Genomic DNA, 26,846 nt, shown 5'->3' on the forward strand with positions numbered 1-26,846 from the left:
GGTACGCGGTTCCAAAATTACACAACATTTCGTGCCAATTTTTGTCGCGATCGCGCGATAGACGGCCGAGATCATAAGGGGGGCTGAATCAGCCCCCCCAGTCTTTTTAGGCATCGAAATAGCCCAGTCTATTCAGGGTTAAGACAGGTCATTAAAGGTTAAATATTAGAATTATGGCATAAGTACATGTAGCATCATTCTTTTGCCTAGAAAGAGTTTACTACAAGAATTAGTACACTCTTTTCAGACAATGTTAGGTTGCCAACATTGCTATATTTCTAAAATAAAGCTTTTCTGAGCTGTCATTGATTTTAGCATGTTGAGATACAAAGTTAGAACACCTCCGCGTTGAAGTAGTCTTCTTCAACTTTTGAATTTCAGAAATTTTATATACTAATACAAGTTTTACTTATTAAACTTCAGATATTCTGTGTCAGAGGAATACTATTGCAACAGCTTTCACGATATACTTGTACACATAATTGTTTTCTCAATTGTTAGTACCCTTTTCCCTGAAGTTCACTTTACAATGAAAATCCTGGGGGCTGTTTCACAAAGATGTAAGTAGGACTTAAGAGTTGCACTGACTCTAAGTCTTAATTGAATCTTTGTGAAACACCCTCCAGGTCATGGTTGATATTGTCTTAATATTTTTGTATAATCGATTACCTCCAACTTTTAGACTGATATTTTTTTTATACTCTAGGTCATGAGAATTCACTACAGTGCACATAAAATATTTGATGACCTTGTTTTGTATAGACTTGTACATGAAATGTATATACAGCATATAAGAAAATGTGCAGTTGTGCTTGGCAGTTTTAATATTAAATTAATGCAGCATGAACTAGAAATTCTAGCAGCTTTTAGTGTTGTAATGCTTTAAATGTCAACTGCCATAGGCAAAGTATTTAAAAGGTCTGTTCAGTATTCATACACAAATGCAGTAATGTGTTTCCACTTGCTGAAAATGAATTAATTTGGTTTGTAAATTATAAAAAAAATTCTATATTTATGGTTTATTTATAAAATGATTTACTTGAAATAAGAATGAGAAAAAAAATGATTTGGACAGTTTTCTAAAAGTTGACTGTGACTAAAGTGGGTTTATATGAAATTTCAGGTATCAAGATTACCCCTTCAAGCATCAATTTATATATTGTTCATATAATAAAGAGACTAGTCGATATAGAAATTATTGAAAATATAAAGAACAGCAAAATTCACAATCCAAAAATCAGTTGCCATATTTATCAAATTATTTTCCGTGTCAACTTCGACCCCTTGCTGTTTACTGTTTTGAGCTTTGGATTTCTCATCCACAGGGATCCAATGGGATGACAGTGAACCAGTGCAAAACGATTTTCCAGTGCTGTTGACTTTGAAATTTCCTATGTCTTGCCTACAACTAGCTATCTCTAACCATTCCCTTGAAATTGAAACCATGTTGAATTGTATCATGAAAACTCATCCTCCCTTGGTTTTTACTTTTGACTTTGTTAATGCTTTTCATTTTTTACCATTTAGATAAAACCATGAGAAACGTATGTATAGCATACTGTATATACATGTAAATTCATTTGTAAAGATTACATTTTGATACAGTGTTTGTGTTTGCTTGCATTATGTGTATGTGGTATTTATTTAAAAACAAAACAAACTTATGTCACGTTATTGCCAATGCACTGTGGAGTCCTTGTTAAGTTAACGCTATGTGCAGTTGAAAAGAATTTTGTATCCTTTGAGATTTCTTATGGGCAAAGGTTGGAGTGAAATACAGAAGAATATGCAAGCAGATAGGTGACTCGTTTGATATCTATAACACATATAATATGAAATGGCCAAAGTTTGAGAAAACTTTTTTTCAGAAAAACTGCAAGCTGCAGTTGTAAGTTACACCTCGGTCACATTTTCTCTACCTGCGGGCGTATGGCGAGTCGAAAACAGCCGTTTTCACATTTATCTACCAGCTACATATACATGTAGGTGGTTTGTATAAAAAATGAATAAAACGGCTGTTTTCGACTCTCTATACGGCTGCTGTAGATCAAATGTGACCGATGTATTACTGATGTGGTGACATTGTTGAAATGCTTCAGTTACATACACATGGCTTATGATACCGATAACTTTATGTTTATGTTGATTTGGTCAGTACTGATGAGAATTATTTCAGGACAGCCCAATATCTGACCAGTTCCATAATTATTTTTCCCATCTTATTATACTGCACATGGCATCTGGGTATTTCATGCAGCAAAAAAAATGTCACAGTTCATGTCACAGTCACACCAGCGAAGCCTACTCCTGACAGACCAAAGCTGTTATGCTATTTCCCATTGCATGCCATCGTTCCGAAGCTTCGTTATTACAAAGGTTTGGATATTCCGAAGGTTCGTTATTCCGAAGGTTCGTATATCCGAAGGTTCTTTAGTCTGAAAACAAAATGAGGTTCGTAATTCTGAAGGTTCATTAGTCCGAAAACGAAATGATTAACGAACCTAATTTCGTTTTCGGACTAACGAACCTTCGGAACAACGAACCTTATTTCGTTTTCGGATTAACGAACCTTCGGAACATCGAACCTTATTTCGTTTTCGGATTGTCGAACCTTCGGAATAACGCCACATATGTTCGGATGAACGAACCCTTTTACGTTCTCGGATTAAAGAACATCGAGGTATGGGCAATTTACATGTTTCGGAATTACGAACCTTCGGAATTATGAAGTGTAACCCCATCGTTCAATCTGGAGCCTGTTTTGTCGGTGTGACTAACCCATTAGTGATAAAGCATTACCCATATGTGAGTTACATTGTACACCTTTTTGAATTAATGTACCTGTACCTGGGGACCATTGCCAAAAGATTTGTGTTTTAACGCATATAAAATAATCAAACCACAAACACAACTCTTCTGCATATGCTTCTGACGGTTTACATGAAGCTCCATGTGCTTAGGGGAGTGATGTTTGATTGCCACTTTCACCGCTATGGGTTGTTAATGTCCTTTATACTATATTTTAACGCAAAACCCTCTTTTTTTTGTCAAAAGTGAAAAAAAATGCTGGTTTTCTGATACTCTGTACATGTTCATATATATAAATGTTGAGAGATTTTTTTATACGTATTGAAATACAACAAATACAGTAGATCTGTATACATGTACATATATGTTCTTTAAATGTTTAAGAATTATGTATTTGCCAAAAGCTTTATTTTGTTTCCCCTTAGAATAACCGGTTTTATTAAGAGGAAAAAACGACCCTAAAATTAGGAATCTGGGAACAATGTGTAATACCAGTTTTGTCAATAATATCAGAACTCCAGTCTAATTTATTCTGTCATTTCGTAAGTGCTTGCTTTGTAGAACTTGCACTCGGGCAAGTACTAGTACTATTACAACCACATACAATTCCTTATGCACACAAGTGAATTGGGGATATCATGATTCCTTGGTACATGTATTCGATAAGCACATAAATGAAACCACCAGGTACAGCACAGGATTTGATGTGAGTGGGTAGACCCTGGCTCAGACCTGTTGCATTTAGCTGTGATCAAACACAACTAAAACATCAGATAAAAATTGTTTCTGAAGTTTTATTTTATTCACTGTATGACCGATTGTATTGATTATTGTGTATGATTAAAATTATACCCATGATCAACGGTTAATTTTCATGTATTTGGGCCAGGGTTTCAAAAGATTGCTATCCTATGGTATCTCACAACTCAACAGCTAATCAAAATTCAGGATTTTGTGCAACAAGAATCTAAGTTGTTTGTATCAAGTTGTATTTGATTCAGGTGTCCATATTTTGGAGTCAATAAAATATGCAGGAGGCCCAAGTTGGACCATTTAATTGTAAATGTAATTTTAGAAGTTCTGCAGAGTCCAGTCATAGGGTGATATCAAGTTTGGTGTTAGTGCAGGTGTTAGTGTTAAGCACAATCAGTTTGCCTTCTCTAGTCTCAGATACCTAGACACATTGGCCCGTATTCTGAAGTCGGGTTTAACTTAAACTCAGGTTTAAAGTTGTGGTTTAAGTATGGACAGCCAATTGTTACATAATCACTAACAATACAGACATCATACTTCAGCTCATTCGGCTCTCAAATCATTTATAATTGTGTAGGAAGTATAAATAAATGATTGCCTTCACCATCGATGAATCAGGAAAGAGCACAGTAAACATAAGAAACATACAACTTAATAAAAATGTTGATACTTTTGGCTTTCCATACTTAAACCACAATTTTAAACCTGAGTTTAAATTAAACCCGACTTCAGAATACGGGCCATTATCTCCGGACCTGTTTTCATTTTAAGTCTTGTGCACAGCTGATGCAAAGTATCGGCACAACAGGCCAATCCCAACACCGAACTTGAGATTGGCCATCGAGACTGTGTTATTCACCCTTGATAAGTTTGGCAGCCATGCTGAGGACAAAACTTGAAATAATGGAAGGAGGCATTAAGTTATTTGCCCATGTGTTATTAAATAGCATTTTATAAAAATCAATATTTGTCCAGATCAGTATTACAACTTGGGCATCAATTACTAATTCATTTATCGGCCAACTCACAGATACACTTTATTATTCACCAGAGTCACTTCTGAATATTTTTGTTACCATATATATATGCAGATGAACAACCTGTGTAAATTAATAGATTTTTAATTAATTCAGTGTAAAATGAACTTAATTTGTTGTGTGTTGACATGTTAATTTATGAGGAATAGCAGCAGGAGGTATATCATCCAGTGATGGTTAATTTTTAAAATATTTTCCCCTATTGATGTGGATGGAAAAAAAATACTTCTGTTGCTGTGATGTTTTTTTTTCTGTGAATAAAAACCTTCAGGAAAATGATAATTTATGTGTTTCTCATTTGATTGTGCTGGTTGTAGGTCATGAAAAAGTCACAATTAATGAAATTCAAGTACTTAGAATGTTTTAACCCACATCCATGCGAGACAAAAGACTGAACTGAATCAGAGCTTGGCTAGGAACTTCCTGCCCCAAATACAAACAAGAAAATGAAAGGCTCATTCAGATATGCTAAAGGTATCCTCTGGTGAGTGTTTCATTAAGTTAAGAGCGACTTTAACCCTATTTAACTCTAGTTAATAATTGACCCATCTCACAGCCGGGGGGGGGGGCGGATTACCCCCCCCCCCCCGAGATCTCGGCCGTCGATCGCGATCGCACTAGCGCCGCAAAAATTTGCAGTGGTAGTGTGCGATAAAATCTACAAGGCTCTATGAATAATTTTTCTTAAAAAATAAGATTTTGCTAATTTATGCATTAAATAAAACATTTGCTTCAATTAACTTAGTATGGCCCCCAAAATGCTCATCGTTTATTCACAGACTCTTTGTAGGATTCTGATCAAATGTACATAAAAAAAAACTTGGTATTTTTTTCTTTCTTTTTTTTTAAATTTCTTATGTATTTCTTTGTTTTTCGACCTTTTGTTTTTTATTGTTTTTGATGGAAATTGTTGCAGACTTAATTCTTATCATAAACAAGACAAAATTAATTTTAATCAGTAAAAGTAGAAATAATGATTTTGGCTAAATACACAATTTGCATTGGATTTGTTTTTGAGCATTTCGGGGGCTGTCATGCACTTACATAATGTTGCGTAATTTTGTAACCGCGTACTTGGGCATCGCAAATTTGGACTCAAAGTCAAAAGTTGCGAGAGACTTGAAAGAAAAAAGTCAGCGAGCGGCGTGGTCAAAAAAATTTGCGCGGCGGATTGATCGCGAAAAATGTCGAGAGGGAGGGGGGGGGGGGCGGATTCCTCCCCGGGCCTTATAGGAAACCAAAACCCAAGATGATAAGCAATCTTATTGGAAAGAGTAAAATGAGAGGAACAATTTGAAAAGAAGTTTCATCAAAATCTCTCTATTTGTTTTGTACACATATTTTAAGATTTTCCCCTTTATTTTACATATTTCATATTATCTCCTCCTGACCTTGGCATTTATGGTGTGGATTACATTTTCCCAAGACATATGTTGTGCTCAGAAGGAGGCAAGATGCAATTTGAAAGATAAAGAGGAAAATCTGAAAATTTGTGTACAAAACAAATGGAGAGTTGTCCACAAAATCAGCCATTTTGAAGCACGTTTGCCAATTTGAGGATGCCCATAGAAAGTACAAGAGTTTTCAAACTCCCATAACTTGCTTATTTCATAACCGATTTTGATGAAACTTTTTTTTTAATTGTTCCTCTCATTTTACTCTTTCCAACAAGATTACTTCTCTTCTTGGGTTTTGGTTTCCTTTAAGAACGACTGTGGTAAATGGTATATTCATTGGCGATGGTTAAGTGCATAAGATAGATCACCAGTCTTTCTTAAAGTCGCTCTTAACTTATGAACAGCTTTATAAAACAGCCCCTGGCAAAACATCTACTATCATCGTCATCATCATCATCATCATCACCACCGCCACAACCACCATCACCACGACCATCATCATCATCATCATCACCATCATTATCATCATCATCATCACCACCACCACCACACCACCAGGACCACAGTCGTCATCATCGTCTTCGTCATTATCATCATGATTATCATCTAATATACTTCGTGTATTCAGTCCAAAACATGTAATTAACAATGACCTAACATGTTGGCCCGGGGGGCCACTTACATTGACGAGTGGATACCATGCGCGACCCCCCAAAAAAACCACGTAAAAATGATGTCTTTTTCAAGATAGGGCACGTTACGTACGTAACGTGATAAGGGTGTCAAAAACACAAAAATATTGAAAAAAGGGCATCTATTTGCTTGGAAAAATATACGTGTTTAGGGTCAAATATGCGGGGATGATAAAACAAAATCAAAATGTTTTATGAAGGATGTCCTTTTTGCCCCAACACTACGTTTTTAGAGTCCAATTTGCGCGAGGTGTGGAAGATGGGCGCGTACTAAACCAAAACAATGGTGTCTAAAGGTAAAACCGACGACCGACGGACGCGTGGCATTAAAGAGAAATTCCAGTAGTTGCAGTTAACACTGATTTCATGAGAAAGTCTGTAAAACAAGGCTTAATTGCCAGTATATCATCGAGGATCTAGATCTGGTACAGTTACATTAACTGGACTTTGTGAAATCTTGAAATCTATGCTGAAAAATATCTTTGTACTTGTTTAGGGGTTCATTTCAGCGAATAAGAGTATGTTTTGTTTCCAATATTTGTTAAGGGGTGCATTTTTAGAATTTGGAAAATACATCGCTGTACTTTCTAGTGGCTCATTTCTTGGAATATTTGCCAATAGTATTTGTTTCCAATACTTGTTAAGGGTAGGGTTTCACACGCCAATACTTGGTAAAGGATGCAGTTTCAGAATATGGAAAATACGTTTTTAGGGTGCTTTTCAAGACCCCGTGGTCGCGCATATCCACTCGTCAATGGAAGTGGCCTCCCATGTTGGTCTGGAGTCGGTTTCGTTGGTGTGACTCATGTAGCATTAAGTAAGCGAATTTGTAGATAAAGAATATGAGCATGTGCAGTAAAAGGCCATGACTGAAAAAATCCCCCCAAACACTTAACATAACATTCTTGCCTGACATTGCAAGGCTTTATTAATGCAAAATAGATGCCAACTACTGCAGCTTCTATACCTAGCTCATTCACATTTGCTTTATGGCGGCCATACGGCGAGTTAAAAACGGCCGTTTTAAGGCCCCTCACACCTAACTTAACCAAATTGCTTGAACTATGCCTTGCGATGGCTGGCGAAAGGCATTTTTTGAAAAAAAAAATAGTTTTCAGTGGTAACTGATAGTAAATCATATTTACCCTTCGTGGTTGGGTTCGTACATGCCTTCTGAACTAACAGCTACGATTATTCAAATTCGCGAGGAAATTTTGAACATGTTTAAAATTTCCCGCCGAATTGAAAAATCGTTGGTCATCTGTTTGAATTCGCATCTCTTATTTAGTCTGCGGTAATCGTTCGTTTATCGTGCGTGCTTTATTGTCGCGCATAGTCCCTCATCGCGCCTTTGCCAAAGTGGACCGATCTCGACAGAACTCTTAACGAACGCCTGATTCAGTCCCTCGTCTTCGTTTCTAATCGCACGCCATATCAAACCATTGCCCACTATTCGTTCGCCTTATTGGGTTATATCAACCACTATTCGCTCGCCTTTGGCTGCAGTTTCCTCGAAGAGGTGAACCGAAAAATCGATTTCCTCCGAACGTCATATTTATTCTTCGCTTACCGTTCGTTGATAAAATTTTACAATAGTTACTGATCGCATGATTTGAAGGAAATTTTATTTGAATTAGTTGAATTCGCGTGAATTTCGTGCATTTTTCCAATTCGTCACCCTTCGTCCGCCTACATTCGGTCAGGTGTGAGGGGACTTAAACATTTTTGTACCAGCTACATAATAGGCGGTTTGAATAACAATGAATAAAACAGCCGTTTTTTCGACTCCCGTACGACCGCCTTAGAGCAATTGTGACTAAGGTATTAGCTGAACAGCGGGGCAATAGAAGATCTTTATGTGGAAACCATGGGGGCGAGTGGGGGTGGGGGTCCAAAAACAAAGGAAGTTTCCCTGGGTTATGCAATGAGCCAGCTACATTGCTACGTCGGTACATAAATAATCTTTTGTGTTAGGCATACTTGGAAGTCTCAAGTAACAAATTATAACATAAGCATCTAAACCTCAATGCTCTGCAGTCTCATCATCATGGTTCTTTTTTGAAGAATGATCCATTATTCTGCAGTTATACTGCAGCATCCTTGGGGGGTAACGTCGAACCAACGAAACCGACTCAAAACCACCCGATGCCGATGGTATTTCATTGGAAATAACGTAATAGCTTTGGTCCGACTCGATCGGGTCTGTTTTGCGTTGTGACTGTAACACTAGGATTATGGCGATGGTTGTTACTGAGGATAAACGCTGACTGTGAGGGCAAGGATGTGGATGGAAAGGCGTTGAGACTTGCGAGAACTAGTGGTCATATTAATGGTCATGATTTGATAGTTATCACTTGCAAACTTTACATTACCTCTACACCAAAGATGGTGGTTTAGTGTAGAAGAGTTTTACAGGACGCGGACTGGGAGTAATGGCAAACTCGTGCAATTTGAACCATGTTCCAAAGCAGAAACTGATTTATGTGTGACATGTGCGTGGTAAGTCTTCTTCACAATTCGATAGAAACAATTTAATTGGATCGGATGTTCGATCAATTCTAATTGACAGATGATGACAAATTGTCAGTCCTGACGAACTTCGAAGAAATGGTCCCCGGTACTTATTCTTCATGTTTAACATTTATCCATCGTTCACAATGGTACAAATGTAAACCATGCAAAGGGGTCTAATATATATATATTTTTTAAAACGCTAAATAAAAGAAGCTAAAATCATATGCACACAAGTCCAAAATGCACGCTTCTGAAAATCAAGTTACGATTGATATTCAGAGTTGCGACTCATCGTAACTCTTTATGATATATAAAGTAGACCACAGATTTCGAAAGAAGCGACACTCAAAAAATTCACAAGACATATTCTTTTGAAGTCGGAGAGCGTAATTTATTTCTATAAGGCAAGATATTAAGCTGAAAACAGACCAGGAGAAAATCCGCCTTCAACTCGAGTCGGTTATGTAAAGTAAAAAAAGGCAAAATCGAACATTCCATCAAAATCGAAAAATATGACATTTCTAAACTTTTATTACTTTATCGTTATATGTTGTTACTTCCATGAAATCTGAAACAGTTAATTTTTCTCACATCATTGTGGATAAAGAATCTCCATTGTCTCATTAAATGGTCTCTTATTTTGCAGTAAAATGCAAATGAAAGAGGTGTAGGGGATGTTGTCAATCATACAGGCAGGTTAGATTTTGGATCTAAGTCTAAGATCAACTGCACTTTAAGTCTTCATAGCAACGTTTCACGAAAAAATGGGTTTGTGACATGACGATTAATATATTCATTTGAACATAGGTTCTATCACCGAGATTTTTACTCTTTCCTGAAGTAAATGCAAACTTAAGAACGCTTTAATATTTTATTTTATCTGATTCGATGAAAGTTTATTTTAATTTTTTCATTTCAACATTTTTATCACTTCAATCCACTGTACTTGATATCAGGGTGTGGTTCCCCTTTAAAAGTATTCGATGAATGTTACTTTGTTTACACCGTACAATTACATTGAAAAATCACAATTTTACGTAATAAAAGCAATATAAACCTTTCATTCGCTATATGAAAATAGAATTGCACATTAGAAAAATATTGTATGCTGATAAATTGACTTGAATTTGCAAGATAGCATTGCTGTTTCTTTCTTTCAATATTCTTCACAAAAAATTGAAACATTTCATTTGTTCTCGTCATGCATTTGACTAATATTTCGTCTCCTGCAAAGCACTTCTTTCAATAATGCAGTTAACATAAAGGCTACACAATTATAATCATTAACTGCATATACATTTATACAAAGAACAAAAATAAGTCACTATATTTCAGTAGCAACTTCCTGACTTGAAATACTAATTACAAAAAAATGTACAAAATTTTTATATTGAAATGTGATAGCTAAAAAATTGCAATCATTAACTGCATATCCATTTATACAAAAGAAGAAAATAGGTCACTATAATTCAGTAGCAACTTCCTGACTTGAAATAAAAATAAAAAAAAAATTATACGATTTCTTATATTTAAATGAAATATTACAATAATTCAAAATCACCCCTTTAATACATGATTTCTAGAATAAACTTAAAAATGTCCAGAGCAAACTTTAATTTTATTTACATTCTATGTAAAATACATGAAGTATGAAGGAGGCTCATGTGAAAATCATGAGGATTTATCAAATTTGCATAGCTTACAGAGAAAGTTGATAAATTTTGACCAATTACATCAAGGACAATATCACTGACACGAAAGAAATATAATCTTAAATCTAAAAAATGACGTTTCTTTGTAAAATATTTGTTCGTGGCAGCACGTGTCAAATCCAGTAGTAATCACATGCATTCTACAGTTGACTCTAATGTCTAGATGAAAATTGCACAGCATCCATAATATTGCATATGGCAAAATGAGGCAATGATAATTTTGTTCTTGGTTATTCTTTCATTTATGAAATATAAGCAGGGTTTATTGCACTTCAGCTTAATTATTGCACTTGAGGTAAAAAGAACAAAAATCAATAAATGGTCATTATTCTATTAAACTAAGAATATTAATGGATTTTTTAACAGAATCTGTAACTATATACCAAACCCCTTGATGTTTGGACGTATGCTGTCAATTAAACATTTGAGCACTTCTTGCCCAAAATTTGTTTGTCACCGGAATGACTTAACTTTGGGTATAGAGAAAAATTGCCCATCATCAGATCATGTGTTATTGCTTATTGGCCAATACCTAATACAAATAAAACACAATCTATACACATTAATTAACACATTGTAAACACACACTTTGTTATTTGTCCAAGTAGATCTGACAAGAATTTACCAAATATAGCTTGTTAATATTGCCCAACATCAATGTGACTAGAAATATGGCCAACATTCGCAATGAATGAGTAGCAAAAATATACTAACAATTACAACTCTGAATAAAAAAAGTAAAATTACAGTATAATAATTACACACATGAAGAAAAGTAAAAAAGGAACATGAATAATTGCATATCTGGCAGAATTATACAGGACAGTCACTTTTCCCTACACAAATATTGCAGCGAATTTACCAAGAGTGTAAGAATGCTTTCACATTATATTCAGTAATATTGTATTGCAACTCACCTGTAAAGTGCGAAACATCAACATCAACATTTATATATATTTTTTTTTGGCAAAGTGGAATTTGAGTAAAAAGATTTTTGTTCAAAATATGCATTCATGTTCTTGCATATTTCCCATTTTCTGTATGAATTTATTGCAAAATGGAAAATGGTTCTCTTGTTCATCATGCTTTTCCCATCATTCTAAACTTTATTAGTATTCCTAAAATATTAATAGACTCTATATACGATACAGCATTCAAGGTATCTTTGATGGTTCAAGAGATTAAAACTCGGGAGAAATATCAATTTTAATCAAAAGAGAAGAATAAATGTTCCATCAAGTTTGGTAATGAAATGAGATTGGAATCACAGAAATGAAAATATGAAAGCCTCGTTTTTATTTTTCTGGCGATCTTCAATTTGGCGATCGTTCCTTGAAATGGCTGGTTCAGTATAATTATGTTCTGTATAAAATATATTTTTCCTTAGGTTTGAAATATGAGGCTTGTTTTTGTGTTAAGAACTCGACTAAACCAATATTGAAAGACCTTTCTTTTAAATTCCTTCTCACTGCCCTTTAATTTTTATCATCCTTCAATAGTATCGTGAGGTATCTTGCATTTTTATAATTTTAGCATTAGAATTGCTGAAAGCGTACATCAAGATTAATGTCAAGAATAAAAAAAAATCTTGATTATCTCATCATAGCCCGGTTAAGCACTGCAAAAGCTAAAAATAATGTCCAACATTGAAAGACAATTATTTTTGAAATGCAGAGACATTGTCAAGGTGAAAGGTTGTTGGGTCTGTTCTCACAACAAGGACATCAGATCTTTTGACTCCGAATGACTTGATGGCCCTGGTTACCGTTTTGAGCTCCTGGTCTCCATGCATGAGATGTATGTGCCTCGTGTGGATATGCTTATTCTTCTTCTCCATCTTCTTCCGGATGATGTCCTTGACAACCTTGACAGAATGCCAGAGCTCGACGTCATACACCAACACATTCCCGTTTCCGTCCAGGATCAAGATGGTTCCATGGTAGAGATGGACTGGTTCACCGAGACTGAGCTCGTCTATAATGGGCTTGTTGTCGTCCAGGAGTCGCCAAATCGAACCGTCTTTCCCATCCTGCACTTGATGCACAAGCTTTTGAAGGTGGACCTGGAAACTACGGAACTTGCAAATCTGTTCCTTGATCTTTACGCAGTAGGCAAGAGGGTCGAGGGAAAGAGTGAAGGCCTCTTTGGTTGGCTCGACTACGACAGGTAGGACGAAGGAAACAAAGATTCTCGAGCCTTCGGTGACTCGATAATAACCAATGGTTCGCTGGTCAGCCATGGTTGTTGATCCGTAAGTCAAGACTTGATAGTTAACATGGATACGGGTTTCTTTCCAGATCCGACCTTTCACCGAAGCAACCGTATCAAGGTCTTCCACGGTAAGGCCAATAAGACGATTGTGAAAGAGGGCCACGACTACATTGTAACGTAACCTCAGCAAGAGTTCCAAGATTTCGTTTTTTGGATTGATAACGTATTCGCTGAGACGGTATTTATTCTGCAGCTCTAAGTCGCCGTAATAGAGAGTCTGCTGGTGTGGAGGGATCCCTTCTGACTTATATATTCGCGTTTTTGCAGCTGCTATGGTCTCGTCTTCCCTGAACTCAATTTTCTTCACGACGGTGCTGTTCATTCTGATGGCGAGAGTAATTGTCCCATTTGGAATAGCCAATCGTAAGTCCATGACCCCACTTGCCAGGGTTTCGGGTGCTGGGAGCAATGACGTATCTGGCAAGAGTTTACCGTTGAAATAAAACTGTTGCCAGTCAATAGGTATTCCCTCTCTTCTGTAGATGATGTTTTTCATTTCACCAATATTTTTGACGTTACCTGTTTTGATTGTGAAGATCTGGTTACGATGCTGACTGCCGGTGACACCTTTTTGGAGAATTCGGTACTCTGCTGCATGACTTTCGGAGAAGCCACTTTCTGGGCTAGAGCCGTGATCTATAGATTGTGTATAATGCCTTCCTCTCACAGACGGTGTATGCATCTCTGAGACATCTTCTAAAACCATCTCATGATCACCACTGTCTCTTAGCTGATTGTCGCCCTGAAACCTAAGTTGAAATTCACGTTCTTCGTCTTCCTTCAGTTGTTCCTCTCGCTCTCTTATGTGTTGTTCTTTCCTGTGCAGGTCGCTGATTTTTGCCAAAAGTTCATCTTCCTTAGACGTAATCGAAGAGATCATTTTCTCTCGTTTTTGCTTTTGTTCCATTTCAGTCTCGCGCAAGCTTTGTGCCAGTTCGATTCGACGTTGTTCCATCTCTATAGCTTTTATAGAGCGCTCAATCTTGTTTTGATCTTGCAAATGTTTGTCAAGAGCATCCTTCACTGCATGCCATTCCTTGTCTTTGATTTGCAATTCACGCTCTTTTGTTTTGAGATCCATGTCACGTTCTCTCAGACTTTTCCGCTCCCTTTCAAGATCATTCCTAATCTTTGCAGCTTCAGCGTTCCATTTTTTCTTGTCAGAATAGAACTGTTTCTTTTCTTTCTCGAATTCACCTGTCTCGCGACTTCTTTGACTCAGTCCCCGTTCTTTCTCATCAAGTTCTACCTGTCTCTGTGCAATCTCTTCCTCCATGTCCTCCAACTGTTCTTCCTTCCTCAACAGCTCTGCCTCATCCTTCCTTAGAGCCATCAGGGTAATGCCTACTTCCTTTTCTTTGACATCGATCTCATTCTTCTTCTCTGCAAGCTTTATGGCCACCTCTTCGTTCTTTCTCTTGACACCGTTCAGATTTTGTCGCTTCTTCTCCAGCTCATTCATGGCCTTTACAACGTTAGTTTCCTTGTTCTTGAGTTCTTCGAGATTTCTCGTCAAAAGATCTTCTTTATCTGCAATGACAGATTCACGGACGGTCAGAGCTCGATCGCGACGTTTCAACTCCTCGTCCTTTTTTCCCTGTGCGCGAACTCTCCCTTCAAACGACTTATCCTTGTCCAGGACATCTAGAAGCTGTCTCTCCACGTCGGCCTGCTGCCTCCTGACTTTACTCACCCTCTGGTCAAGTTCCAGCTCTCTTCTCCTCAGCTCGATCTCCCTGTTCGCCATCATAGACTCTTTGGTCTCCAGCTCTTCCTGGAGTTCCTTTAGCTTACGTTCTCGTGACCTTCTCAGCTCGGCCTCCTTCAAGTTCTTCTCTTGTTTTTCTTTTTTGAGATTTTCAAGTTCTGTTCTAAGACTGTACGATTCCCTGAGAGCAATTCGCAGTTTGTTTTCCAAATCGGTCCTCTCATTTTCCAAGGCTGCTACGCGATCTTCTGTCCTCCTGATCTTTGCATTTGCTTCGCCGATCACCCCAACTGCGTGGTCAAGCTGGGAATGGTAGTCCATGTCTCCTTCAAGAGAACCTTTGGAATCGTCTCCACTAAACAGCTTACCGTTAGACAAGGAATCCCCTGCAATGAAAGGGATATATAAAGAGGTAAAAACATCTATTATCAACATTGATGCTTTACTTTTATATTGGTATCAACCAAGATAACCATAACTATTTGGTAGTAAAAAATATGTAGAATATGGAGAATATAAAAAATATCCAGTATGTGCAAATCTGCCTTTTGCACGCTTTATAATCTACGCCACATCCGTAAATATTTAGATCAGAAAAACGCAGAGAGCCTTAATTAGTAGTAAACCTGATTATTGTTTGGTTTACCATGTGCACAAATTTCAAAATTGCAGCATGTTCAAAATTCCTGTGCTTTACCAGTGCGTACCAGTGACTAACTCACCAAAGTTTTCGCATATCACACCTACTCTGAAAGAATTGCCGTTAATTATAGAATAACGTTCAAGACACTCTTACTGGTCTTTAATGCATTGCATGTTCAAGCCCTTATTCATGGAAAATAAATATAGACTTCCCTCCAGACAAGGTATACAATATCGATATACAAATATCAACTCTCCTGTCTTGGGTTTAAGAAAATCAAAATGCAATGATTAGGGTTGGATTAGATTTGAGAATGTTCGTCGTCATGGTTGGCCAAATTTGAAATTCTTCATTAGAGCACTAATTGTGTCTGCAGCAAATTACACGACGAACAATTGAGACAATAATGTAACGTATCATTGAAAATATTTGTCTCACAATAAATCAATGAAATCAATTCGTCGTGTTCTATATCTTCTTTTCCATCGATTGTGACTGTCCTATATTCATCAGTCAATACAACAAATCGTGACGTTCAGGCAGTCATAGTAAGGCATGTTTCATGTAAATGGTTTTAGTCAAACTGACATTGCTTTGCTTAATGACTCAGTGACCTATTTCATAATGTTCGCAACCATTAGGACATAAAAAACATGGATGTCGGGTCGATATGCTAGCTCGTATATAAGCATGTCACCCAATATTGGTCAACAGTTAATAAACAATGGAAATCGATTGTACCACTTTCCATAAAGGACGTGATATTAATATTTATCGATAGAAAATCAATGTGTGCTCGAGCCATCTTTATCGCAAAACAAAACTGCGTTTCTCACTTTTCTGAATGCAATTTATATTGTAAATAATGCCAGGTCCCGTCGTATCATAGTGTGTGTGTGTGTGGGGTGTTTGTAGAGGGGGAGGGGTGGATGCTTGGGAGGATGTAGATATAAAAAGCATGGGACCTAAACAAGATATACACGATTTCAAATCGACGGAGTTTGTGTTTAAAGGTGACCGCACACCTTACGACTGGTCTGCGACCCGATTTTGGGGAAAAAAATAGTAGAATTTGATGCTAATATTGAGACTTGGAATATCTTACTGTGTAATATTCGAAATCATCGTTCGAATTCCTATGTTCAAATCTGTGACTATGTTACCATCTCTCTTAGAATAAAAGCAAATTTAGTACCTGATCGTAATGACGTCATAACAGTCGTACGATTGGCTACGACTTGAAACTAATTTTGCCTTTACTCCAAAATAAAGGTTTGCAATCTTTCAAAATGGTCATATTAGTATTCTTTCAATTAATTTTAATCTCAAATGAAATGATATGTTCCATTCACATTTTCATTTAATGATCAAAATACGATTCGTTCCAAATCGGATGGTGAACAGTCGTAAGGTGTGCGGTGGCCTATAGAGTATGATTTCAATCAGACTACACACTCTTAAAACAAATCAGTCAAATTGACTAGACCAGTAGTCAGCTGGGAGCAGCTGATATGGCAATCACTGATATTCACATTTCTGACATATATTCTAGTCAGAAATAACTCTTTTCTAGTAAAATATGACTAGAAAATAGTCAAATATGACTAGAATAACAGTTGCTCCCAGCTGACCCTATATTAACTAGTCATTTTTGACTAATTTGTTTTAGAGTGCAGGGTCCTGTTGCAAAATAAAGAAACAAACTAAAAACAAACAAATGCAAAAACACCTAACGCAATGTCAATAACGAAGCAAAACAAAATAAAACAAATCAACTCTGCCATCGTATTAAACTCTTGCAATTTTAGTCCACTTTGATTTTTTACGTTCTCTTTCCAGTAGATTCTGGGCCTCGCTATTGGTATAGTTCATTCTACCCCCGCCTACATATCTTTTCGGGGCTGTGGTGGCATATGACATAGTTGAAGTATTTGATTTTTTTTAATATCCGTGATGTATCACGTACCAGTAAAGATATTTTTCGTCCTTACAATGATTGTGTAATATTTCTTAATATCTTCTGTTCGTTTCCAAGATACCCTCAATCTTCTGCAAATCAACACTATGAAAGTAATTATTCTACTTTATCAGTCTTGTCCAAAGTTCAACTTCAATTATTATTCCCTCAACGCTGACAGACACCAATTCAAATACCAAACTTGCCTCAAGGTAGATGGTGTATTACCCGTGTTTGGTGTTTGTTTTACACCAACTCTGACACCAGATTTCAACACCATTCGCCCACTGTCGAAGACGAAAAGCATCAAATTCAATCAAACTTATAAGAACTAGTTTAGAGCTATTCTTCAGGAAATTCGAAATTCATTCTGTTAAGCAGATACATTTTTAAATGTATTTTAAAGGATTCTTTTTGTATCAAAATCAAAATACATTCACATTTCATGAAAAAAGTTGTACAAATTATTTGAAACATGATCACAAATTATACAATGAATCCATATTTCATATAATTATACAGATATCCATCAAACTTCAAAGATAACGGAAATCAATACTGAAAATTATGCATTTCAACAATTACAAAATGAAATATTAACATGATGTATTAAAATAACAAGTGAGAGAAAAAAAAATCAATAATCGATAATATTATGTAGGGTGAAAATATACTCACCGGGTTTTCCCTTGTTGGTTATTCGCCCTTTTGCTCCGTTCGTCAGCCTCGTGCTCTTCCCACCGGCTGTTTTTGATGCTGGAATGATAAAGCAAAGGAAATTTATTTTCAAACTTCTTTTTTATATCCAGAATTTTCGCAACCATTCCCAGTATTTTTTTTCATTCTGTTGGTTGTGACGCGTAAAAACGTTATCCATCACGCGGATCATGCTTGGATGAACGTGACACGCATGGGCGGCCGGCGTCAAAGAGGAGAGGTGAGGGGTAGGGCAAGTGGACAGCTTTCAGTTTTCAATAAGTTAGATTTAAAAAAGGGGAAAAAGGGGAAGAGGGGCGGGGTCAAAAATAGGGGAAAAAAGACAGATCTAAGAGCATAAAAAGAGTGTTTTGTCCCATATGATCTATAATACCCTTACAGGGTTATTATTCAATCCAGGAAAATAAAGTTATTTTTCGGTTATTTTGCCGCACTCATCAAAATAAACTGGCGTCACCCCTGGTGTAGCGAATATCTAATATTCAAAAGCCGTTGCTGGAAGCAAAATGGATTACTTCCTATTTTCAATGAGAAGGGGTTTGCTTTTATAAATTAATCAATTTCAACTCGACTCTGAAGGTCGTTGACAATGCTTAATAAAATGATATTGTCAATGGATTTTATACGATGTATGAAGCGTGAACAATTTGCAATGCAGTGTGCAAATTGGTGGGATGATTCAGCTTTAATGGTGCAGTGGCGTACAGATGGGAAGGGGGTTTGGGAGGCGCTTGCCCCCCTCCAATTTTTTTATCACCAAGAAAAATATGAAAGAAATGGAAAGAGAGAAGGGTGAAATAAATATGGTATTATTTTCAGAACATTATGTCAAAAGCTATCACAAAATTTGGTGTTTGTAATAAAATGTCGAAATTTTTGCTAGTTCGCTGAATTCACTCGCAACTTTTTATAGATTTTGCCCTATACGCCATATAATGCCCCTCAAAGTTTGTGGCTCATTACGCTGACAAAGTGAAAACAATTTATACAACCTGTGAAGTAATCATGTATTTTTTAAAGAATTTAATCACATATTTAAAATCTATACCGCAATGATCAGTGTCTAATAATCATTGCTTGATGTTGAAATTGCTATCTCTTTGGAGTGTTCATGGGAGAAAGAAGAATTAAGTAGAAAATTAAGAAAACTTGAAATATAGCAATTTAAACCAGGTTGCATGAAGTTCATATATTTTGTTTAATTTAGTTGTCGTGTACTCTTTTGTCGTGATTGTGTGTGTGTCAAATGTCATCCCCATAGATTAAAGATGTTCTCTGTAATATTTTGTTTCCTTCTATTTTCAAAATAAAAAAATACATTACAAGAATTCAATTGATATAGCATAAACCTGAGTTTAATGCTATATGACGATGCATATACCATTCGAAACGATGTAATAACTTTGATCTAGCTGGATTCATTTTGGTGGGTGTGTCTCAGAACTAGCCGGCCCACTTTTAAAATATGTAATAAGATTATGAAGCTTATAGAATAGACGATGAACTAGGGCAGCCATAATAGGAGAGTTCCATGATTGGTTGAAATAGATTATCATATTGGTTGTTGCTCCTGTTTGGGGTGTAAATTATTCATGCTTTGGCTTAAAGTCGGAAGTCGTCATGTACTTTAATGGGGTCATGACAGCATCATGAATTTTTAAAGTCATTCAAAGTGCGACATTGTAATTTATCAATGGACTTTGGTAATAAGGAACAGAATGAGAATGGACATTGCCTCGCTTTTTCCCATTTTACGTTATAAAATTGATATCTTCATCGTTTTTTGTTATCAATTAAAGAAAAGCTTTTGTAGTTTTTGGACTCAAGATCATACTTCTATTAATGCAGAACTAATGGAACAACAACTACTACTACTACTACTACTACACTACTACTTCTACTACTACTACTACTACTACTACTACTACTACTACTACTACTACTACTACCACCACCACCACTACAGCAACTACCACTGCTATTACTACTACTACTACTACTACTTCTACTTCTACTACTTGTACTATACTTAACTTGAATAACAGTGCTTTTCTGATCGAACTTGGTTTCTCTTTCATTAGAAGGCCTAAATATTTAAAATGCATATATAATGAGTTATGGTTCCTTTGTCATCTATGGCAATCAAAGGGCAATTCTTTTCAAAATGCATATTGAGAAAATTAATAACGTTGATTACAAAGTGACAGGACGTGAAGTAAATTGAATAATGTACAAGAATAATTATTGCAAAGTATCTTGAGAGAATAAAGAGGGGAAAGTGAGTGATAAAAGAAAACAGGGAAGAGAGAGAACGAGGGAGAGACCGAGTAAGTGAGAGGGGTATGTGGGGGTTGGTGTGTGTGCGCGCGCACGTGTGTGTATGATATATATATATATATATATATATATATATATATATATATATATATACAGTGCGTCCCAGAAAAAACGAAACCGAGATTTAGCGATGATTTATCATAACTTAATCATAAATAAAATAGACAAATGACCTATCAATGTAAAGCTTAGAGACTCCTCTTTCATCTGGTATTACTTAGATTATTCCTCATTCATGCATGAGTGAGTAAAGACAATTCGAAGAGAGGATGCCAAAAACTCACTTGGCGGGGGTATCTGAATTTCAAAAAGAAAATCACATGACTAAAAAGTTCAATATCTGCTCTTTCTTTGATACCTCAATCACAGAAAATGGACAAGAATTAAAAAAGTTATGATCCCTCGAAATAATGGTTGTATTTCCCTAATTTCATTAAATAAACTTGTTTTCACCGGTTTCCCACAGAAGCTATCGCACGGTAACAAAAGACTTCATGCATGGCTGATCGTCAACAAAACGGAGTGTCGAGTTAGTTTGAACGCTAGCCTGTAAAACCTCTTAATTTTCTGAAATTATTGAAATTCAAGCCTTATTTCAAATAACCAGAACTTTGTCATTTCTTGACCATTTTCTGTAATTGAGGTATCAAATTAAAGAGCAGATATTGAACTTTTTCAGAATGAGATTTTCTTTTTAAAACACAGATACGGCCCGCCAAGTGACTTTTTGGTACCCCCTTTTCAAATTGTTTTTGCTCACTCATGCGTGAATGAGAAATAATCTAAGTAATACCAGATGAAAGAGGAGATTCTAAGCTTTACATTGATAGGTCATTTGTCTATTTTATTTATGATTAAGTCATGATAAATCATCGCTAAATCTCGGTTTCGTTTTTTGTGGGACGCACTGTATATATATATATATATATATATATATATATATAAAAGAGAACAATGGTAGGCGTAGCTTTGTTCTCTTCATCCATTTCTTTACAATATTTAAATAAAAGAGTTGCCAAAGCTGTTGTACATGTATAACTTCACACACATACACACACACACACACATATATATATATACTGTATGTAGAGGGAGAGAGAGAGGGAGGGGGAGAGCATTTTGCATTTCGGAACTACAGTACCAGTTCCGTTTATTTTCTGAAATTAAGAAAATAAAGGGAACTGGTACTGTAGTTCTGAAATGCAAAATGCTCTCCCCCTCCCTCTCTCTCTCCCTCTACATACATACATGCATATATATATATATATATATATATATATATATATATATATATATATATATATATATATATATATATATATATATATATATATATATATATATATATATATATGTATATATATATATATATATATATATATATATATGTGTGTGTGTAAAGTTATACATGTACAACAGCTTTTGGCAACTCTTTTTTATTTAAATATTGGAAAGAAAGTCTGTCTCTTCATATATATATATATATATATATATATATACATATATATATATATATATATATATAATGTCATTTTATACACATCTCTAGAATAAGCAAAAAAGTTTTATTTTCTCCAGACTAAAATTACTATCATATCTCTTGAAATGCTTGCTGAGCAAATAAATTTATTCATTACAGAGTGATATGACACGAAGCAAATTAAACAGAATAATAATTGCTCAAGGGAAAATCATTTGCAACGTATCGTGATCGATGAGAGCTAATGGCACGGCTATTCATAAATTTCACCTCCAGAAAGAGAGAGGGGGTGGAAATGGAATAAAAGAGCGAGAGTAAGAGAGAGGGAGGGAGAGAGACACACACATAGAGAGAGGGTCGAAGAGGTGGAATAAATTTCAGTTTCATATTTCTAAACGTTCATGGATTATTGTTAAGTGTTACATTATTGTTGAAGAATTATGGACTACAAAATGCATTAAACGTGGACGAAATGTTGGACAATATCGAATATTGCTTTCCTTGTTCGCCACGCTTGGTATGAAATATAAATGAGAAACATGCCATTTTTATGGTTCGATCAAACCTTAGCTGGTTCAGATAAATTGGTGGATTCATAAATGAGTACATGCGATAGAGACATGTCATGGGCTGATCACTTACCCTGCTCATGACTGTGCACATTTGCTATTACAATATAACCCATAGTCAAGACAACGATACTGATTTCAAACCGATCGATGGAATGTCATTGGAAATAACGCAATCGTATTGGTCGGTTTGGAGTCGGTCTCGCCAATGTCACTGGCATTAGACGGAAATATTTCGGTGTATATACGCTGGCGGACACGTCGTCGCTTTGCAGTAATGCTGAACAACTTTACGCGAGTAATACAACTGTACATCATCTTTGTCAGAATTTTGATGGAATTAAAAAAATAAACAATATATGAATTATGTATATAACTCGCAAAATGTTGTAAAATGCAAGAATTTTTTTTACAGACATAATTTTTTTTAGAAAAAATGCAAATCAGCTAGACAGCTACCATCCTCGCCCAACGACATGCCTTGTCATTTTCACTCAATGCATTATTTAAATTTTCGTGGGAGACGATGAGGGATTGACTAGTAGGGGAAATTGGACAAAATGATGAAATCGGGCTTTATGGTATTACAGTTTGATGTTTCCCCCGCAATTATTCAGATCTTAAGTTGACAGTTGCTTCCCTGTACGCCTGAATCAGTTCAAAATATTAACACATTTCCATGTATCATGTCAATGTAGTGTTTGATATAATGCATTGGGCGGGGCGAGAGTGTTGATCAAACGAGGGGGGGGGGGAGATTCCATAGAGCCCTTTGAAATCATGAGTTTTCGATTCATATAAAGAGGGAGAACACAGAAACATGTGGGCCTCTCCTACTTGGTTTGGGTCGGATTTTATGTCTCTTATAAGTGCGTAGCAATTTTTTGATCTCTTGAGCCGCGACTGTGAAATTTGGCTTCTATGGTTAAGCAAGCAAACTGTTGCTTTACAACTTTTAATTTCTTTGTGAAGAAGATCAAATTTTGACGCATGACTAAAAAATAAATCGCCCTTCCGTGGGAAGGTGCTACCCCTCTCCATACTAGTTCATTCCCCATTCGCCCATTTTGCCCCCTCGCATTGGTCCTGTTTTATTCTTGTCTACGCCACTGTTATTTCCATACTCGTTTTATTTTGGATAGTTCGATATGTCCCAAATATTTTTTTAGCTCAAATATCTGTTTTCTACCTTAACTCTTGCCATATTTAGCTATCCATTCTCGGGTCTTAAACGCAATTTAGTTAAAATTATGTATTTAAACAAAGGTTGTTTTTAACAAACCTTACATCTAAGTTTAAATGATTGTTTAGGATATGAGTCTATAGTTTTGAAACTGATTTCTTACCCATTTGTGAAGGCTCCTTGGTGACTGCGATCGTTTGTAGGTGGTTCCAGATCTCCTCTGCTACATGGGGATAGGTACGCTTCACTGCGTCTAGGAGCGCGAAGAATGCCCGATGACCATGCTTGTCAACTTTTCGAATCAGCCAATCAAAGAGCACCTCGGCCTTATCTTGGCGCGTAGGGCCGTCGAGTACGCGCTGTCGTATAGAGTCTGTAGGGTCGATGGGAGGCTTGAGTAGCGGGAGAAGATGTTCCACCCAAACGTCGCTAGTGAAAGCTTCGGCACTGTTACGGCAAACATCGACGTAGGACTCAGGAGTTGGGAACTTGGTCGTCACTTTGAGAGAGAGAGAGAGAGGGGGGGGGGGGGGGCGGTATGAGCGAAATTATTATTACTACATTCGTCATTACTGATGTCATCGTTACTATTAGTTTCACCCTGAACATTCTTTAAGCTTTGCTGGATGGTAAACGATCTTGAAAAGAGAGAAATTCTCACTCTTTTATTACTACACATTTCTCTCTTTCTACGTGCATCTTTCAATCTTTTTCTAATAAAAATAAATTCTAAACACAGACACATAACATGTCTCATGAGGGGTTTTACGCGCTCGTACGTATTTTGCGTAGTTCGAATGATCATTCCAGTGACGCGTCACTCGAAATGTTCATTCGAATACGCAGTTTGAGCATCATGTGAATGCAAAACAGAGTAGTTTGAAATGTGACTGCACCGTTAATAAAAGCACCTATAGAAAGTTTTTTTTTTCAGCGAGGACGATGAACAAAGCATAATAATTCATTCATCAACTCGCTTCTGATGTGACATTCAATGTCATAATATTTTCATCAATCCCACGTTGTCCTTGTAATGTTCGTTTAATTACTTTGATAACAACGGTTCATTACGAAAAATTAAACTCTGCTCAATGCCAAACAGCATTATTCATTATGATAGGCATATTCCAATTGAGCTGCTACGCATTACCATGATTACTGCGTTCATATCTCGGGAGAATATAGCTACAAAAAAGAGACAAAAACATGAAACTGATGACTTTGTTTTGATTGTATGAAAAATACGATAAAAATCCAGAAAGTGAATACCGGTATCTAATTCATTTTGAAATTTGGAATATGGAAAACAATTTGGGTAATAATTTTTATTCATAGTCATGGAATAACGATAGATGAACTCTCAACACGTTTTCTTTGATCGTCAAGGGGATTGGTTAATGAGTTGTATTAATGTGAAAATGAAACGGTGTTTGTTATACCGAATATTCGGAATACCTTCGGAAAATCGATCGTTCAGAATAACGAACTTTCGGAATATCGAGCCTTGACCATAAAGTTTATTTTCAGCAATGTTATGGTAAGGCAATAATCATAATTACTACTGTATAATTTGTATGTATTTTGATTAACATAAATTTAACATAATCTTTATAATTTGACTGTATTTTGATTAACAGGGCCCAATTGCAAACCAGCTTTCTATCTTTGTTAATGTTTTTATCGTGTTTAGCTGAATTGGTCACCCTGTATAAAGATGTGAAATAAATAAATAAATAAATAAATGTATGAATGTTATATTTTGACTGGATCATTTTATGATAATGAATTTCGCGCTGAAAATTAGACATATTATTTTAATCTTAAATTTCGTGATAAGGAACCATCGGATTAATGAATCTTAGGACAAATCGTTATTCAGAATATCGATCATTCGGAATGACGAACTTTTTGAGCTGAGACCATTCATTTAATCTTCAACAAAGTTAAGGCAAGGTCACAATGAAATGGGACAGTGTGTCAATTTGTAACACTATCGGTCGGTCACTTCATACTTTATACTTCATTAGATTCGATGAAGCTTATGCATGAAATTAATGCGCCTTTTGAAAAATATAATTACGGATTGATCATTAAGCCTACTTAAAGAGCCTATACATACAAACCTGCGATATGATACCGTTTTCATGATATTGGTTGATTAAACACAATAAAAATCACTTAACCCATATAGACTTATGTGTAGGCGCCATCGTCGGAAGGCGTACTATTGGTGAACCTATCGCAGAAAATGAAAACAAGCTTTGGCTATTATGATTACGTTATAATGAGTTTACTTTCTATATCTTATCTGAAAACAGTGAAATCTCCTGCATTGCAAAAATAGTGGTTTTCAATCACACATCTTGTGAACATTGCACCAAGTTTTTATACCGGTTTTCAATTTAGTGTTAATTCACACCTATTTGTTTTATAACACAACTACTATAACACTGCTCTGTATTATGTTCTAACATTATGGCGTATTTTAACACCCGAGGATGTGGGATGTGGTCTTCTCAGTACCCATTGGTGTTGTTCTTAACACCCGTAGTTATAAACAAGATAATTGCTAAGGCGAGCACATAAATTGACTTACTGGTCATTTATACACACCAAATTACATTATATGAGCCTAGGTTAAATTAATCTGAAGTTATCGCGTTTACAACAAAAAGTTTATGGACGGACGGACAGACAGACAGACGGACGGACACCGAGCGTGATACCATAATACGTCATGTCTAGGACGGGTGTATAAAAATGTAGTTGATAAAGTGAAAAAACCCCCGATACAACAGCTAAGGTATGTATTGGCGCCACCTCGAAGCCATGTTAGAGGCATTGCATGCATTGGCGAGCTGCAGCTGCAGCATCTCTCACAACTCCGTTTACGGCTGCATGGGCCTATTAACGTTGGGAAAGCAAGAGATATTCATTCGAGCCAACCCATTGCTATTTTTCTTTATTTTGATATGGCTGATTGAAAAAGTGTATGCATATGATTGTCCATCTAACACTGATTCTATTTTTGGTAATTACTGAACTTCCTTTTCCCAAATTGGGAAGAA

At 36.2% G+C, this 26,846-nt stretch overlaps 1 protein-coding gene across 1 annotated transcript in view; it reads right to left on the bottom strand.

The window, feature by feature from the left end:
* Positions 1-12,223: 12,223 nt before the first annotated feature.
* Positions 12,224-26,846, bottom strand: part of LOC121424383 — a 30,216-nt gene continuing 15,593 nt past the window's right edge. Inside the window, exons 2-4 of the mRNA XM_041620048.1 lie at positions 23,942-24,277; positions 18,171-18,248; positions 12,224-15,278 (exon numbers count right to left, since the gene is read on the bottom strand). Of these exons, the coding sequence (XP_041475982.1) occupies positions 12,571-15,278; positions 18,171-18,248; positions 23,942-24,277 (3,122 nt within the window). The 3' untranslated portion in view covers positions 12,224-12,570. The remainder of the gene's footprint in view (positions 15,279-18,170; positions 18,249-23,941; positions 24,278-26,846) is intronic.

The sequence above is a fragment of the Lytechinus variegatus genome, chromosome 11 (genome assembly GCF_018143015.1).
Source record: "Lytechinus variegatus isolate NC3 chromosome 11, Lvar_3.0, whole genome shotgun sequence".
NCBI lineage: Eukaryota > Metazoa > Echinodermata > Echinoidea > Temnopleuroida > Toxopneustidae > Lytechinus > Lytechinus variegatus.